Here is a 16,078-nt window from a genome sequence, read left to right as displayed (position 1 = left end):
GAGGCGGAGGCGGAGGGGGCGGAGGCGGGGGCGGCTCCGGGCCTTATAAGCGGCGGGGGCAGGGCGGGCGGGAGGCAAGTGTCAGGCCGATGTGCCGCCCGCGAGGGGCCGGGGTCGGGGCCGCCGGGGCCATGCGCGCGAGCTGGGCAGGGGGCCGGCGGGGCGCGCAGCGGAGCCGCCTCGGAGCCTGAGCCTCCCGGGCCGGGCCGGGGAGCGCGCGGGGCGGCCGGTCGGGGGGAGGGGAGCGATGCGGCGCCGGCGGGCGGCGGTGGCCGCGGGTTTCTGCGCCTCCTTCCTGCTGGGCTCCGTCCTCAACGTGCTCTTCGCACCGGGCTCGGAGCCCCCGCGGCCAGGCCAGTCCCCCGGGCCCTCGCCAGCCCCGGGCCCGGGCCGTCGCGGGGGCCGCGGGGAACTGGCCCGGCAGATCCGAGCGCGCTACGAGGAGGTGCAGCGCTATTCCCGCGGGGGCCCCGCGCCTGGGGCGGGCCGGCCGGAGCGGCGGCGCTTGATGGACCTGGCTCCGGGCGGGCCGGGCCTGCAGCGTCTCCAGCCCCCGGGGGCCCGGCCTCTGCCCGACGGCTCCCCGAGCTGGCCCCCGGCTCCCGGCCCCGGCTCCCCCGGCCCGGGCCCGCGCCTGGGCTGCGCCGCGCTCCGCAACGTGTCTGGCGCCCAGTACGTGGGCTCGGGCTACACCAAGGCCGTGTACCGGGTCCGCCTGCCCGGCGGCGCCGCGGTGGCGCTCAAGGCGGTGGACTTCAGCGGCCACGACCTGGGCAGTTGCGTGCGGGAGTTCGGGGCGCGGAGGGGCTGCTATCGGCTGGCGGCCCACAAGCTGCTCAAGGAGATGGTGCTGCTGGAGCGGCTGCGGCACCCCAACGTGCTGCAGGTACGAGGGCGGGCATGCAGGGGGGGGGCGGCGGGGGGGAAGGTGCTGGCTGGACGTGTCAGGCTCGGGCGCTCCGCTGGAAGAGAACCCTTGCTTTTATAGAGGAAGAAACGGAGCCCCAATAACTGTGCCCAAGTTAAGCCAGGAGCAGAACCTGTACCGTGGCCACTTCCCAGTACACACCCTAGGTCCCAGTCCTGGGTGGGTGTCCCCTGGCGGAGGGACTCCTGGGTTTCTCAGCTTCCACGCTGTATTTCTGGAAGACAGAGGCCAGTGCAGAGGGTCCCAAGCTTGGGGTGAGGGTCCTGAACTTGAGGTGGAGGTCCGTGGGCACTTAGGGCCCTGCTTCTGACTGGAGCTAGAGTGGTGAGCACCAGGAAAATAACCCCAAGCCAGGACACGGGACAGCAGTCATCCCCTGGGTCAGGATCCCAACTGCAGTAATAGGGTCCCCTTTCTTGATGGAATCTGAACCCTACTTCTCTCAAGTTCCAAACAGTGACTTTGAAGATGGGGTGGGACAGCAATGGGGTTGGGTAGGGCTAGAAAGAGATCTTATGTCCAGCTTGATTCTCAGAGAATACCCCCACCCTTTTCCCCATCCAGAAACCACTGGAGGGACTGGAGGGGATTAGGTAGTAGGCCAGAAAGTGCACAGCCCTTCCCAAAAGTGGCCCTGGGATTCTCCAGGCCTTAACGTGGGCCCTTGAACCCCTGGAGAAGCCTCAAGTTCTTAGCTCAGTGCCCAGGGGACAGGCTGAGGGCCCGAAGGTCTGAGGATCACATTATCTGAGCAAACGTGGCTAAGAGGCTGAAAGATGGAGAAGGCTAGATCTAAGAGGCTGAAAGATGGAGAAGGCTAGATGCCCAGGTTTCTATTAAATGGGACTCTGTCTCTCCTGTTCACTGGGGCAGGGGGGAAAGATGAGAAACCCCCCCCCCACCTTGTCCCCTCCAGGCTAGACTAAGAGAGTGGGCCTCTCCCAGTCCCAGCACTGCCCTAACACAACCACTTCCTCCTCTCCCCCAGCTCTCTGTCCTTGAGTCGGCCCCAGGATTAGACAAACTGTTCCCTTTGCACATGTCTGAGCAGCCTGAGAGGGGAATCCCTGACTGCTCTTGGCCCACTGAACTAGGGTGTGTACAAACTCCGCAGCAGAGGAACCTTGCCCACACGTTCCACCTCCTAGCCCATTCAAACTAACCTTTCTGCAGCCAGCAGAACTGACCAGAAACCCAGGATTCCTTCCCCCTTTCCTCAGGAGTGAGGTGGCCCCCAGGCCTAGATGGGCATTGCAGAAGAGGATAGCCAGGCAGGGAGGTGTGTATAGTCCCGCTGGCTCCCAGTCTCCCCAGGCTTCCCAGCCCTGATCCAACACTTGTGACCGAGTTCTGGACTCTGAACTGGTTGCTGGAGGTCGGGCAGAGCCAAGGGTGGCTGTGCCTGGTTGCATGGCTGACACTGTGTCTGGAGCTTAAGGGAGTGAGCGGCTGGTTACGTGGCCATTCTAACTGAGAGGATCTTGTTGTCTTTGCTTCTAAGGGGCTCTTGGAAAGCCTCTACTTTTTGGAAACCCTGGGGTATCAGCCAGATTATGAGTCGTGGAGGTCTTTAGTGACTTAGCAGGACATTAGTGTTAATTGACTCAAGACACAACACACACACACACACCTTTGGACAGGTTAGAAGTTTTATGTGCTTTCCTATCTCTTAGGGAACTTCTCACTTATCCCTGCAGACTTCCAGACAAGCATCCAACTGACGACCACCCCACCCCCCCCCGCCACACACACACACACACATATCACGGAATGGATCTCCACTATAATGTCAGGTCCCCAGCCCAAGAACACCAAAGAAAAAAATTATAACTGAATAGTTTTCACCCATTCCCTCAGGAGACCAAGATTGGTTGTCTGGAGTTGGCTATGTGACTCTCAGGGGGTCAAAACTGGGGTTAGTTGCCATAGGGCACATGTTGTAAGGTGAGTAAGGTCCCAGGTCCTTTCTGTTGAATGCATGAAAAACTACTGAAGGAAGCAGGGGGCCGGTAATGTGAGCTTAGGAACTGCTTTGGGAGTGGATCTCCCGCTTTATTCCCCAAGCCCCAGGTCAGTGTCCCTCTGGCTTCTTCTGCAATGCCACCTCTGCTTCCAGGGAGCCTGCGTGGGGTCTTCTTGTTCAGGAGGCTTCAGTGAGGGTGTGCAGGGAACTAGAAATAATGTTGTTGTAATACCTCTTAATCATTTAAAATTTCAAAACCATTTGACTGTTTGCTGAACTGGGGAGGAGCCAGAGAACATTTCTTAGATTTCCCGCTCCCCCAGACCTCCAGAGGTCCCCTCCCCCTCTCTGGCAGCCCCAAGTTGGTGCAGTGTGTTCTTTTTTTAAGAAACTTTTTTATTGATTGATTGCTTTTTTTTTAGAGAGAGAGGAAGGGAGAGACAGACAGATATTGACTTGTTCCACCTATTCACTGATTCTTGTATGTGCCCAGACCAGGGATTGAACCCAAAACACTGGTGCATCCAGACAAAACTCCAACCAAATGAACCACCCAGCCAGGTCATTAAATGCACTGTTAACGAGGTATTAATCAACACCCCTCAGGAAAAAGTAAAAATTCTAATAGAAAATGCCCAGGACAGCATGTCCCACAGGGTACCTTCCAGTGCCTTGCTCTGGTCTCCTGGGACTGCTTGAGCGAGATTTCTCTATCCACCTTCTGTGACCCCCTCTCCAACCAACCCCAATACACACACACTCCCTCATGTGATAGATGCCTCTGTAGCCCAGGGTCAAAGGGCACAAAGGTCTTCCCTCCAACCCCCCTCCGTTGTCCCCGGAGGCCCCAGGCCTGCCTGAGCCCCGATTCTGGCCCTGCTTAGAGTATATTTCTTCTCCCAAACGAACAAAAGATACGGCTGAAATGCTCAGCCTCACGCTTCCTGGGGGGGTTAATGGTGTCTTTTTATTTTTTCCTGAGGGGTGTTGATTAATACCTCGTTAACAGCGCATTTAATGACCTCCGGGTGTTTAATAACCTTCAGAAGTTTCCCACAAAGGCTCAGACTCTGGGCAAGAAAATGAGAACCAGGCCCCAGGGCTGCTCCCCTTACCTTCCCCCGCCCCACCAGGGTCTGGGGCCTCCCTGAGCTGATTGGGGAGGGGGTGGGGTGGAGAGAGGGAGAAGAAGAGGGTGCCTGGGACTGGCCCCAGCTCCCCCAAGTTGCATGCAGCCCTAGTGATCTGATACTGAGTGGTGCCTTCCCTCATGCCAGCAGGACTGGGACAGCTGGCTCCAGGGTCAGGGAGCTGAAGGGCACCCCTGGGATGGAAGGGAGTCTGCGAGGGCCTGGAGTGGAGCTGGAAGGGGTGTGAATCATGGCATGAAGGGTGACAATATGCAGGGACATCTAGCTTGTGGACTTGGCTCCCCCTGCCACCCCCCACCCCTCCCCCCGTCATGCTGCTCTCTCTTCTCCCTGGAGAACTCTGGCCTGAACAACTCGGCCTTCCTACTCCACAGGGTACTGGTTGTTTTGAGCATAGTTTGACCCCAGCTGATGTGCAGTGTGATGGGAGAGGCCAGGAGAAGCAGAGTTCTCTGTGGATGCTGGTTTAGGTGTTGGTGACAAAGTCAGGCTGGGCTTCCCAGAAGCCCCTGACCAGCTGAGCTGTACCAAGCTCCTCCCCAGATCATATGGAGTGGGCAGGCCTTTGTGATCATGCTCCCAAAGAACTGACCTTTCCCAGGAGCCATCTCTTAACTCCCACCCCCACTGATGCGTGTGGCCCCCGCCCACCAACATTTGCAGAGAACACCCAAGGACGTGCCCTTAGAGTTTTTGTTCTTAGTGCTTGTTACCAATGCTGAGGGAGCTTGCTTCTCCCACAAGACCTGAGCAGAGGGGGAAAAATGAAACTGCCAAAAAGTGGAAATAATGAGAAATAAACAGGGATTGGAGCAGGGAAGGAGGTATAGGAACCATTTGCTGGCTTGTCGAGTAGCAAACGGTATTCTTGGAAAGAACCAGGCTGTAGAATCAGTGTCATAAATGTGAATTCTAGCTCCTGAATTCATTAGCTGTGTGACTTTGTGTAAGTAACTTAAACTTTCTGAGTTGGTTTCCTTACCTGTGAATTGGAGATAATAGTACCTCCTGTACCATTTGAGGTGATTATAAGACTTGCGTTGTGCCTGTAAAACATTTAGCACAACGCCTGGCTCATAGTTAACACATGGTGGCCAGACCAGCCCATTTGCCTGAGCAGCAAGAGGTAAGGGGCTGATGTAGTTAGGAGGAACTCCGGCTACAGGGACAGAGGGCAGGCTTCCCGGGCAGCGCTGCTATTCTCTTCTGGCTCCAGCTGAAGCAAAGGCCTAGGGAACACCAAGGAGGGGGGCTGGTAGCAGAGGAAGAGGGCGTAATAGCCATCCTTTCTCTGTCCCCACTCCCACCCTGGGACCTAATGACCCCCCCCCCCCGGGCCTCCCCCAGCTCTATGGCTACTGCTACCAGGACAGCGAGGACATCCCGGACACCCTGACCACCATCACGGAGCTGGGCGCCCCTGTGGAGATGATCCAGCTGCTCCAGACGTCCTGGGAGGATCGATTCCGAGTGAGCAGGGAGGAGGGCTGGGCCCTGTGCTCTTTGCTGGGATGGTTCACCCTTAGAAGGCCAGCCTACCAGAGCAGCTTCCACTCCTCCTCCGCAGTGGGGGAGGGAGGGAGCAAAGCTGACTCGGCCATCCGCCAAAGGGTTAAAGTAAGAAGCCAGACATAGAGGACCCAGACTTTCTTTGTGCTCCAGCTACGCACACACATACACACTCTTCCCTCACATACACTCTCAGCCCGGTTGCAGAAGGGCCAGTGTCCTCCTCCTCTTTCCACACACTGGACTAAAACCACACACAAGATGCAACTTCAGGGAGGAGACCCATTGTCCCCAGACATCCCTGCTGCCCACTTCTCACTTACTCCATGTTACTCTCAGGGTCAGGTCAGCCAGGGGTTAATAGAAAATCACAGGCTTGCTCTGTAAGGCCCCTGGCCTCAGCCCTTGGTGAGCACTAGGCTTTGAAAGTAAAGGTCAGCCCCCCTGAGCTAAGTCCGGAGTTTCCAAAGGAGGGAGTCCTGGAGCCCCAGGAGAAAAGCAGTGAGCAGCCTTGTGTCTGCCCCTCAGATCTGCCTGAGCCTGGGCCGCCTCCTTCACCACCTGGCCCACTCCCCGCTGGGCTCTGTCACTCTGCTGGACTTCCGCCCCCGACAGTTTGTGTTGGTGGATGGGGAGCTGAAGGTGACGGATCTGGATGATGCACGCGTAGAGGAGACACCATGTGCAAGCAGCACCAACTGTATACTCGAGTTTCCAGCCAGGAACTTCACCCTGCCCTGCTCAGCCCAGGGCTGGTGTGAGGGCATGAACGAGAAGCGCAACCTCTACAATGCCTACAGGTGACCTCCACCCCCTACTCGGAAGGCCAGCGAGGGAGAGTGGGCCGGGAGGGCATGGCTCGGAGAGAGCCAACGGGAGGCCAGCCAGAGTGGGAGGCTCAGCCTTGACCAATGGATTAGCAGGAGGGGAAAGGCTGCCACCCAGTCAAGAAGGGAACATTCAGGCTCCTGAGGGTGAGGCTAAAAATAGCCAGCTCCAAGGAGAATCTGGGTTGGGGGTGGCAGCTGGAGGCTTCTTAAAATAGTGTCAGACTCAGAGCTTAGGGCCATGACATTGACACTGCCCCCCCGCCCCGCCCTTCACCTCTGGAAGCTCCTCCCTGGGCCCCAGCCGTGGAGCTGCTTTGACACTGGCCAGTCAGGGTAATGTGGGGCTGAGGGGTGGGGAAGACTGACTTCAGACTTGTTTGCTAGGTTTGTTGTGGGACCCCAACCCTGAGTCTGAGTAACTCCATGTACATTCTGGGGATGTGCCTCATTGGTAGGCCTGGGGGGGCAGACTCCCTAGAGATAATCGGGATTCCATCCCAAGCTGGCATAGAGGAAGCATGTGTCTCCAAAGGCTGGACCACTGAGCCCCTGGTTTCTCTCTGCTCCAGGTTTTTCTTCACATACCTCCTTCCTCACAGTGCCCCACCCTCACTACGGCCTCTGCTGGACAGTATTGTCAATGCCACAGGTGAGCTCTCCAGGGCCCATCTGCTTCCCATCACCATGCCCCTCCCCCAGCAGGTGTGGGGACAAGAATGACCCAGGGCAGCACAGGGTCCAGAAACCATCATTTCCCAAAGTGGCATTCTGTGGTGAACCTCCTCCCCAGTCCACCAGTCCTCGGGGCCCAGGCTCCAGAGGGAGAGAGGGAAAGGCAGCTGCCTGCCTACCATGGGAGAAGCAGGAGCCCACGCCCCCTCTCAGAGCGACACTGCACCCTGCAGGAGAACTCACGTGGGGGGTGGACGAGACGCTGGCCCAGCTGGAGAAGGTGCTGCACCTGTACCGGAGCGGGCAGTATCTGCAGAACTCCACCGCAGACAGTAGAGCTGGTGAGTAGCCCCGGTAGGGATCCAGGGGCTGGGGAGGTGGGAAACAGGTGGGAGGGGGACCAGTCTCCCTAAATGGACTAAGTAGCTCCTGTCCCCTCTAAGGCTTACTTGGTGTGATATACAGGCTGCTGACTGTGTAGCCTTCACTTTGAGGTCTCATCTCTGGCTGAACTAGAACTATAACTTGACCATAAACCAGGGGTGGTTGGCACTGACACTCCTTCTCTGGGTGGCTCCAAACTGCACTGTATACTGTCTGTGTGACTTTGAGCAAGTTCCACTTGAGCTTCACTTTCCTCATCTATGAATTGGGTTCAGTATTACCTGCCTCACAAAATTCTTAACGGGGCATAAATACCAGGTGAAGTGTGTGAAAGCAGTTAACCCAGTTCCTATTCCACAGCTAGAAGACGGCACATGTTCGCTTCTCTTTCCTTCCGCTACACTTCTGGGGCTAGGAGGGCGGCTGGGGTGGAGGGGGCCCAGTCAAGAAGCCCTGGAGCAGGGGGAGGATTTAGTCACTGCTTAGGGCCACGGTCCCTCGGCTGAGGCCCTGGAGTTTAGTGTGGTTGGCAGGGGAGCGAGGGGTGGGCAGCCTTCGTATTCAAGGAGCTCTGGCCAGTCTTAGGGGTTGGGGAGCCCTCGTTAGCCCTGTAAATAAAGTTTAACGAGGTGAACAATGGCTGGCTCTGTCCCTGAGGACGTCGTTTATGGGGCTGTAAATCACAGCCGCCTGGACTTTGGTCTAGTCCCTGGTAGAAGGAGGCAGGAGGGCGGGGTGACCAGAGGCCCAGGACTTCTGCATTATCAGTCCAGAGCTGGGCTCCCCAGGCAGTGGGAAAGACGGTGACCCGGAAGCCTGCCGCCCGCCGAGCCCAGCCTGCTTCCTGACTGAGCAGATTTCAGAAGCTCTTTCTGTGTAATGGGGAGATCTCAGATTCTTCCTCCAGCCTCCTCCCCAAACACTCCAGTTGTGGATTCCCAAATGGTGATTTTTGTGTTTTACATTCATTTGCATGCCTCTTCACTTCAAAACTTCCTGACCACCCCCTTATCTGAGGGGCTTGCCTAACCTCTCTCCCCAAGACCAGGAGGAAGGCCACCCTAGGCCTTGTGCATCAGAATCGTATGCACAGTGATGTTTGAGAAGCCCGCTCTCAATCAATGTCCAAAAGGTTCTGACTTTAGCAACCAGCCTGGACAGCCAGTGACTCTGGGTGTGCAGTTATCTTACACATGTGCCCGTCACCGTGTGCTTCCTGAGCCACCTGCATGTTCTTGGATTTGGGGGACGTGTGTCTCCCCAAAACTAAATCTGAGCCTTGCCGTTTCAGAGTGCTGGCTGCATTCATCTCCATGCTACGGGGACTGGGCTGGATTTCAGCCCAGTGAATCTTCCTGTCCTTTTCAGAAAGCGACCAAGCCCTCACCCCGGGGCACACAAAGTTCTCATTTGCGCTCCATCCCCAACCCACAGAGTACCAGCGCCTGCCAGACAGCACCATCCCCCAGGAAGACTACCGCTGCTGGCCATCCTACCACCACGGCAGCTGCCTCCTTTCCGTGTTCAACCTGGCTGAGGCTGTGGACGTCTGTGAGAGCCATGCCCAGTGCCGGGCCTTTGTGGTCACCAACCATACCACCTGGACAGGTGAGCCAGTGGGAAAGGACATCATGAGGGATGTGACTGGACTTCCCAGAAGAGATTGATAGGTAATGTTTCCCCATCAGCAGCCAGGGATGATGAGAAGACAAGAAGGCCGAGATGATAAGAGACAAGTATATGTGTCCTCAAGGCAGTCACATTACGGAGAGTGGCCCTGCCTCCAGGGAGAGAAACATCCAGACCAATTTACCTCTCACCTCTGCCCCCAGGTCGGCAGCTGGTCTTTTTCAAGACGGGATGGAGCCATGTAGTCCCTGATCTCAACAAGACCACATATGTGAAGGCCTCTGGCTGACCTATCTGAGGGCTCAGCTGACCATCCCCGCCAGCTGGGCTTGCCTGTGAAGGGAGTGACTTGCACTAGCAGCATTGCATGTCGCCCAGAACCGCTACAGACAAGGCTGACATCCCAGACAGACGAAGGTGACCAGGACAATGTGCAATAATGCCAAATGTTAAAATGTGAGTTTACCGGTCTAGGTGTGGGACTGCTGGCTCCAGGGCTAGAAATCCTGGGGGCGGGCGGCCTCTGCAACCCTCTGGGCTGCCAGCAAGGCTCAGGCTGGTCTCCCCTTGGGGGCTCTGCCCTCACTGGGACAATTCCGTGGGCAGCCCCATCACTGTGTTTGTAGTGTGAGAATGTAGCCAAAGCCCCGGCTGCTGCTGCTGCTGCTGCTGCTGCTGTTGCTACAGGTGCCATGGCCTAGTGGGGGCTGCGTGGGGACAATCGGTCACAGAGTGTTCTCTCCGCTGAGCTCCAGACAGGAGACTTGACGGGATGCTACAGGAAGTCAGTGATCCTGTACTGGGGAGGCCACCTCTGGCCACCTGACTGGGGTTTCTCGTGGGCCAGCCCAGGGACAGGGGCAGAGGGGCACACATGGTATGAGCCAAGATGTGGGGTCGAGGAGCAGGTTGCGGTTTGAGCCAGGACCTGGAGTGGGGGTGGGGCCAGGGCCTTTCTGCCTCATTTGCTTTCAGTGAAAGCCGAAAACAGCCAAAAACAGCCTCTCCCTCCTCCTGGAGTTTGTATATCCAGAAGCTTTTGTACTTCTTGTTCATTAAAATGTTTATTTTTGTAAAAAAAAAAAATCAATCAATTAATAAAATGACATTTCACAGTAAGACCTCTTTCCAAGCCACAGTTTCTTGGGCTGACTTACTAGTCCTCAGTGATGTCTTCGGTGTGTTTGCGGGGAGGGGCAACGTGTCATGAGGGATGACCTTTGAGGGAGTGAAATCCCCATGAAAGTGGGCAAAGTGTGTCTTCAGGCCCTGCTCTCATGGTGCCCACCTCCCTACTTGGCCATCCACATCCGTATCCGGACAAAGGACATGAGAGACTCCTTCCCCTAAGGAGGTTCCCATTTTAACACACACCAGCTTCTTACGTGAGGAGCCTTACCCAAAGGAGCGATGGCCAAACGGTGGGATGTCAACCATCTCAGGGAACCCCAAGCAACCTCCAGTCAGGTCAGCCTTGCCTGCGTACAGGGTTGGGCCTCGCCATCACCACCACTGCCTTCCACAAGGTAATGGACACTTTTCAGAGTTTTTCTCTGAGCAAGGAATATATGGAAAGCAAAGAGAAAGGAAGGCCTAGGAAAAGACCAGCCCCATCTTCTGGGTTTTAGGAGGGACAGTCTTGCAGGGGAAAGTCCAAGTGTATGGAAGCCCAGAGCAAAAAGATGACCTAAGGGTTCAAGATTACACACTGCGGCCAAAGAGAACCCTGACATGGATGCAGGTCTTCTAACCTGAAATCCTACCTCTTCTGCTTCTAGAACATTCTTAAAATGCACAAACCTTTGAGAGTTTTAGAAAGAATAACCAAACTTTAATTCAACTCGATTTCTTCACAGCAGATGTGGTTGGTGTAATTTCTCAAATGCAAAATGTCCTTGTAGCCCTGGCTGGTTTGGCTCAGTGGATAGAGCATTGGACTGGGGACTGGAAGATCCCGGGTTCGATTCCAGTCAAGGGCACATGCTCAGGTTTTGGGCACAATCCCCAGGAGGGGGCGAGCAGGAGGCAGCCAATCAGTGATTCTCTCTCATCATTGATGTTTCTATCTCTCTCTGCCTCTCCCTTCCTCTCTGAAATCAATTTTTTAAAAATGTCCTTGTAGTTCTAAGTGATGGAGGAGCCGCTGTTAGCTCTGGAGTCCTCGTCATGGACGTCACTTGGACCCTCAAGTTGTACCTCACCACCACTGTGCCTGACCCACACACCCCACATCTTGCCTCTGGCTACTTGGGCTTGGTGATTGTGGTTGGGGAAGGGAAGTCCGAGCCTCCACAGAACCTCACACCATGACTCAGCCAAGTCAGATCCTGCCCATGCTCACCACCCTCAGTCGCCACCTCTCCAAGGAGGCCTCGGCCTTCATCAGCCCCCAGACCTCTTTCCTCAGCTGAATTCATGCACAACACGTGCAGCCTGCCCCGTGCCCTCTGTTACTCTCCAACTACCACGCAGTCAGTGGGGCTCTGAGAGCAGGAGGAAACATGGCACCACACTGGGCCTAAGGAGATTCCACAGGGAAGGGGTAGGAAGGGCTGTGGGGTCTGTGCATGCAAAGGGAAACAGAGAACCTGGTTACAGTCAGCAGACAGGGTCCCAGGGCTCAGGGACTATGGGACCCGGTGAGAAAAGAGAAAGCTAAATATGAACCCAGCACTGCCTTGTGAGATTCTAGAAGTTTCCAGACAATGGGTTCACTGGCAGTCTCTGGCCTCCAGGAGGAGTGGTTATCATTCTAATTTTACATTCCTGAAAACTGAAGCCCAGGTCACAGCTGAGCATTAAAATCCAGCCCTAACTTCCAAGCCTGTCCCCGAGCGGGGATTGCGGCACGAGGAATCTAAGTTAGCGTTAGGGAGCCCCTGCTTGCTTTGAGTGTGTGACAAACTAAAATGGAGGGCCCTGGCCTGTTTTCTCAGTGGTTAGAGCATCGGCCTGCAGACCAGAGGGTCACCAGTTCAATTCCCGTTCAGGTTCCTCAGCCCTGGTAGAAGTAGGGGTTCCTGTGGGAGGCAGCCAGTGCGTGAATGTTTCTCTCTCTCCCACTCCACCCTCCCTCCCACTCTCTCTGGAAACCAATGGAAAAAATAGCCTCAGGTGAGTATTTAAAAAAATAGAAACGGAGGTCCAAAGCACAAAAACACCTTTTTAGAAAGATGCACCCACAGGTGGCTGAAGGGATGGTGCATAGCTCCTTCCTCCAGGAGAGAGTCTTGCCTCGGAACCTAGGGCAGAATTGGCCAGGGTCAGTCCTGCAGAGGAGAGAGAAGGGCATTTGCAGCTGGGAATGAACGGAGAGGTGATGGAGTGCCCTGGAAGGAAGGGGACAGTGAGGCTAAATCATTACCCCCTCCCCCCAAGATGGCCATTTACATGAAACCACCTGTCCAATTCCTGGGAACTTTGTCCCCTTCCTGTGGGAGCCAGAACCATCCCCCTGTCCCCAAAATCCAGGTCCTTTCCACTCCACTGCACAACCAGCGTACCCATGTGTAGTGCATGGAAGTAATATAGTCACCCAACTGAAGCCTCGGGTGATGGTGCCAGGGGAGGAAGCCGGAGGTGGGTCCTTTCCAGGGCTGCACACGAGAGGCCACGTTGCTACTGGTCCCCCGTGAGATGCTGCAGGAATTCTGGCCAGTCCTGCTTTTTGCTCACTGTGTGATCTGGGCTGTAGCAAATCCCTGAGCCTCCATGTCCTCGTCTGCAAATTTGAGATTAATAGTATCTGTTTCACAGGAGTGTTACAGTAATTGAATGAAGTCATGATACAAAGGTCTTAGCCAGTGTCCACAAACAGTGAGTGCTTAGGAAATACTGGCTGGCACTGTCCTTGTTATTGTTATGAGTGAGCTGAGCCCTTAACATCATCCGCCGCCTGGCCTGGAAGAGGACCCAGGTTGGCTGAGGAGAACCAAAGCACAGCCAGACTGACCCCAGACCCCACCTCTCGCAGGCCCATCAGGGAACACTGCCACCGCCTGGAGGAGGTGGAGTCCAGCTCTCCGGGTCAGTGCCCTGGGAGTGGAGTGCGTGGCAGACAGAAGGGGGGAGAGGATTAACATGAAAGCAGAAAATGGGATTAGGAGGCCTTAGGATAATGTGCTCACCCACCCCCCATCCATGACAACGGCTTCTTGCTTTCACTCTATGGCTTCTGAGCCCGGAGCAGAGCATGTAAGGCTTGGTCTCCCCCTGCTCCCAGGGGCAGAGCCGGGAAGAGGCGTGGTAGACTCAGAGCATAAGACTACTCAGTCTGCTAGGAAGAGGGGCGGGGATGCCACGCTTTCTGGTTTAATCCTCATGGCAGCAGTGAGAGGGGTGAGCCCAGAGGTGAGGAGCCAGGATTCAAGCCTAGACGATTGCCTCAAAGCTGTGCTCCTTCGCTCTATCCACTGTCTCACCCAGGAGCACAGTGTCCCCTGGGCCCAAAAAACCAATGACCCACTCAAGCCTGCCCCTTCCCTTGGGAAGCATTCGGACTCACAGCCTGCCTTTGACAGGAAGCCCAAAGGGCAATTACAGGAGACTGGTCTGCCTCTCCAGCATCATCCTATAAGGGTGAGGGTGTTCCGAGAGCCTGACCATTTTTAAAAATATGTTTTCATCATTCTGTTTTTGTTTTTCTTTTTTAGAGAGAGAGGAAGGGGGAGAGAGAGAGAGAGAGAGAGAGAGAGAGAGAGAGAGAGAGAGAAGCATTGATCAGTTGCCTCCTGCAGGTCCCATACTGAGGAACGAGCCCACAACCTGGGCATGTGTCCTAACCGAGAATTGAACCCGTGACCTCTGGGTGCATGGGTCAATACTCAACCACTGAGTCACACTGGCCAGCGAGCCTCACCTTTATTAAAGGATCCCTTTGAGGTCTGTCGTGCAGGACTTTTTTATTTCCCCTGTTCAACTCTCTGCGACTCCAGGCTGCCCCTTGGGTGGAAAAAGCACTTCCTCTGCCCAGCTATGAAGAGCTCCACAGGAGATGGGGGTCGGGGGAGGAGAGGGCGGTGAGCGTACATGTCTTCTGGCTCCCTCCTTGTGAGGTCACCCTGTGTGGCTGTGTCCTTTGGCATTTGACTCCTTCTGAGTTTGGGGCAAACCTACCTTGAAGCCAGGAGCTGGATGCGAGGTCTGTAATTGTCAGGCCACCAAGACAGAGAGCAGGGGAAGAAGAGGAGAGACCCAGCACACCACCCCACTCCTCATTTGAACTTGAGGGGAAAGCAAGAGAAGAATTTCCGTTTTTGTGCCCAGTTGCATTCTTAGCCATTCAGCTACTTGTTCTGTTTGAATGAAGGACCACATTGGGTCCAAACTTTCAGGGAGTCCTCTACAGCAGTGGTTGCCAACCGGTGGTCCACAGACCATCAGTGGTCCATGAGGTCCGAAAGGTTGGCGACCACTGCTCCACAGCGGACATTCTCATCCGGGGCATGGTCATCCCCAAGGAGACAAAACTTGGTTCTTGGGAGATGAAACATCTTAGCAATCACAGTGGTTTCTGGCCCTCCAAAGGGCCGCAGTACATAAACAGGTATTCAGTATGTCCGTGCTATTAAAATCACATGAAGGTAGTAGCAACTGGGAAGCAAAAAAAAAAGATCCACAAGAATACTTGGGGATGAGGCAACAATGAAAAATAGAAGCACTGGGTTATAGTGACTCATAACTCTTTCTTGGGCTGTCACTGAGAGCTTTGAATCTGTCACCCTCAAAAACGCGGTTTCTACAATAATTTTCTGAACGAGTCCCCTAAGATTGCATGTTTTGAGGCACTCTCTTAGCCGTTCATAATAAAAACAAAATGCAATTGGAATTATTTTTCATTTAGTGCTTTACTCCATTTACCCTAGCCCATGGTGAACATCTTGGGCCATCCTGCATCTCCCTGCAGCTTACAGTCTTCACTTGATATTTTCCTACACAGAAGAGCTCGGGGTCATTGGCAAGCCAGGGGAATCCAATGTGCACTCACTCTTCTCTGAACTGTTCAAGCCACAAAATATTTCTTGAGTGCTAGTCACTATCATGAATACCGAAATATCAGACATGCCCTGCCTTCCAGGAGCTCACAATGTCACTAGAGATGTCACAAAGTGGACAAATTTAACAAGGCAATATATGAGCTGTGACTGTAGGGCAATGAGGCCAACTTCCACATGTGGCTTGTGAAAGCAAAGGGCTTGTTGGTCACATCTCACATCACTAAGGGTCAGTTAAACTGGTCCCCTAAGAGCATCAATTCCCCACCAGGCACCCCACGGTTAACTCTTTTCCATCCAGAGAAAGGCTTATTTATCCTTACTCTGTATTTCTTATCTGTAAGCCAGTTCCCTATTGTCCCTAAACATTCCCTCCATTTCCATGGTGACTCCACAGGCTTTGGTGTGGAGCCCGTCAGAGACTTCTTGAAAGTGTAAATAGAGTGTGTCTACTGTTTCCCCCCTTATCCATACACTTACTTGGCCCTTCAAAGAGCTCTAGTAGATTAGGGAGGCATGATTTCTCCTTTCCAAAGACAGGCTGCCTTTCCACCAGAGGCGGAGTTTGCTCAAGTGCTCCGTAATCCTGCCTTTAGAGGTTCTGCTGACTTGCCTGGCATGGAAACAAAACCTGTGGGCCATTTCCCAGAAGCCCCTGGTGCCCTTCCGTTCTTGAGCACAGAGGTCAGTCTCAAGAAAAAGCCCTCATTTGGTCCTGCCCTTCCATAATATCAGTCTTCTTATTTATTTAAGGAAAGACATGCAGGCAAAATAAAAATAAAATGCACAGTATGCTTTGCTTTCCATTGCCTGGAGATTTAAGGCACTGTTATTCATCTGAACTCATACGGAATATAATAGTGAGGTTATCTGTATCACATTTCATTTTATGACATATCACCTTGTTTACACTGCTCTTTAGATTGTTTATGGAATATAGATTACCTTTAAATGCTGCGGTCTTGTTTAGCCATTTTTTCCCTCCTGTCAATAAAAAATTTTAAAGGCAGTCATTGTTC

At 54.4% G+C, this 16,078-nt stretch overlaps 1 protein-coding gene across 2 annotated transcripts; it reads left to right on the top strand.

The window, feature by feature from the left end:
- Positions 1–58: 58 nt before the first annotated feature.
- PKDCC (protein kinase domain containing, cytoplasmic) lies at positions 59–10,196 on the top strand. Of its 2 annotated transcripts, XM_080684088.1 has the most exons (7): positions 59–886; positions 5,390–5,512; positions 6,080–6,351; positions 6,951–7,030; positions 7,287–7,394; positions 8,872–9,045; positions 9,270–10,196. In XM_080684088.1, exons 1-7 carry the CDS (start codon positions 248–250, stop codon positions 9,353–9,355), a joined length of 1,482 nt encoding a protein of 493 aa, XP_080540214.1. In that variant the 5' UTR covers positions 59–247; the 3' UTR covers positions 9,356–10,196. The 2 variants fall into 2 exon arrangements, with proteins under 2 accessions (XP_080540214.1, XP_080540213.1); XM_080684087.1 differs by lacking the exon at positions 5,390–5,512 and having other exon boundaries at positions 131–886.
- The last annotated feature ends 5,882 nt before the right edge of the window (positions 10,197–16,078 follow it).

This window comes from Plecotus auritus, assembly GCF_963455305.1.
Source record: "Plecotus auritus genome assembly, chromosome: 8".
NCBI lineage: Eukaryota > Metazoa > Chordata > Mammalia > Chiroptera > Vespertilionidae > Plecotus > Plecotus auritus.
This window is presented reverse-complemented; position numbering and strand designations above follow the sequence as displayed.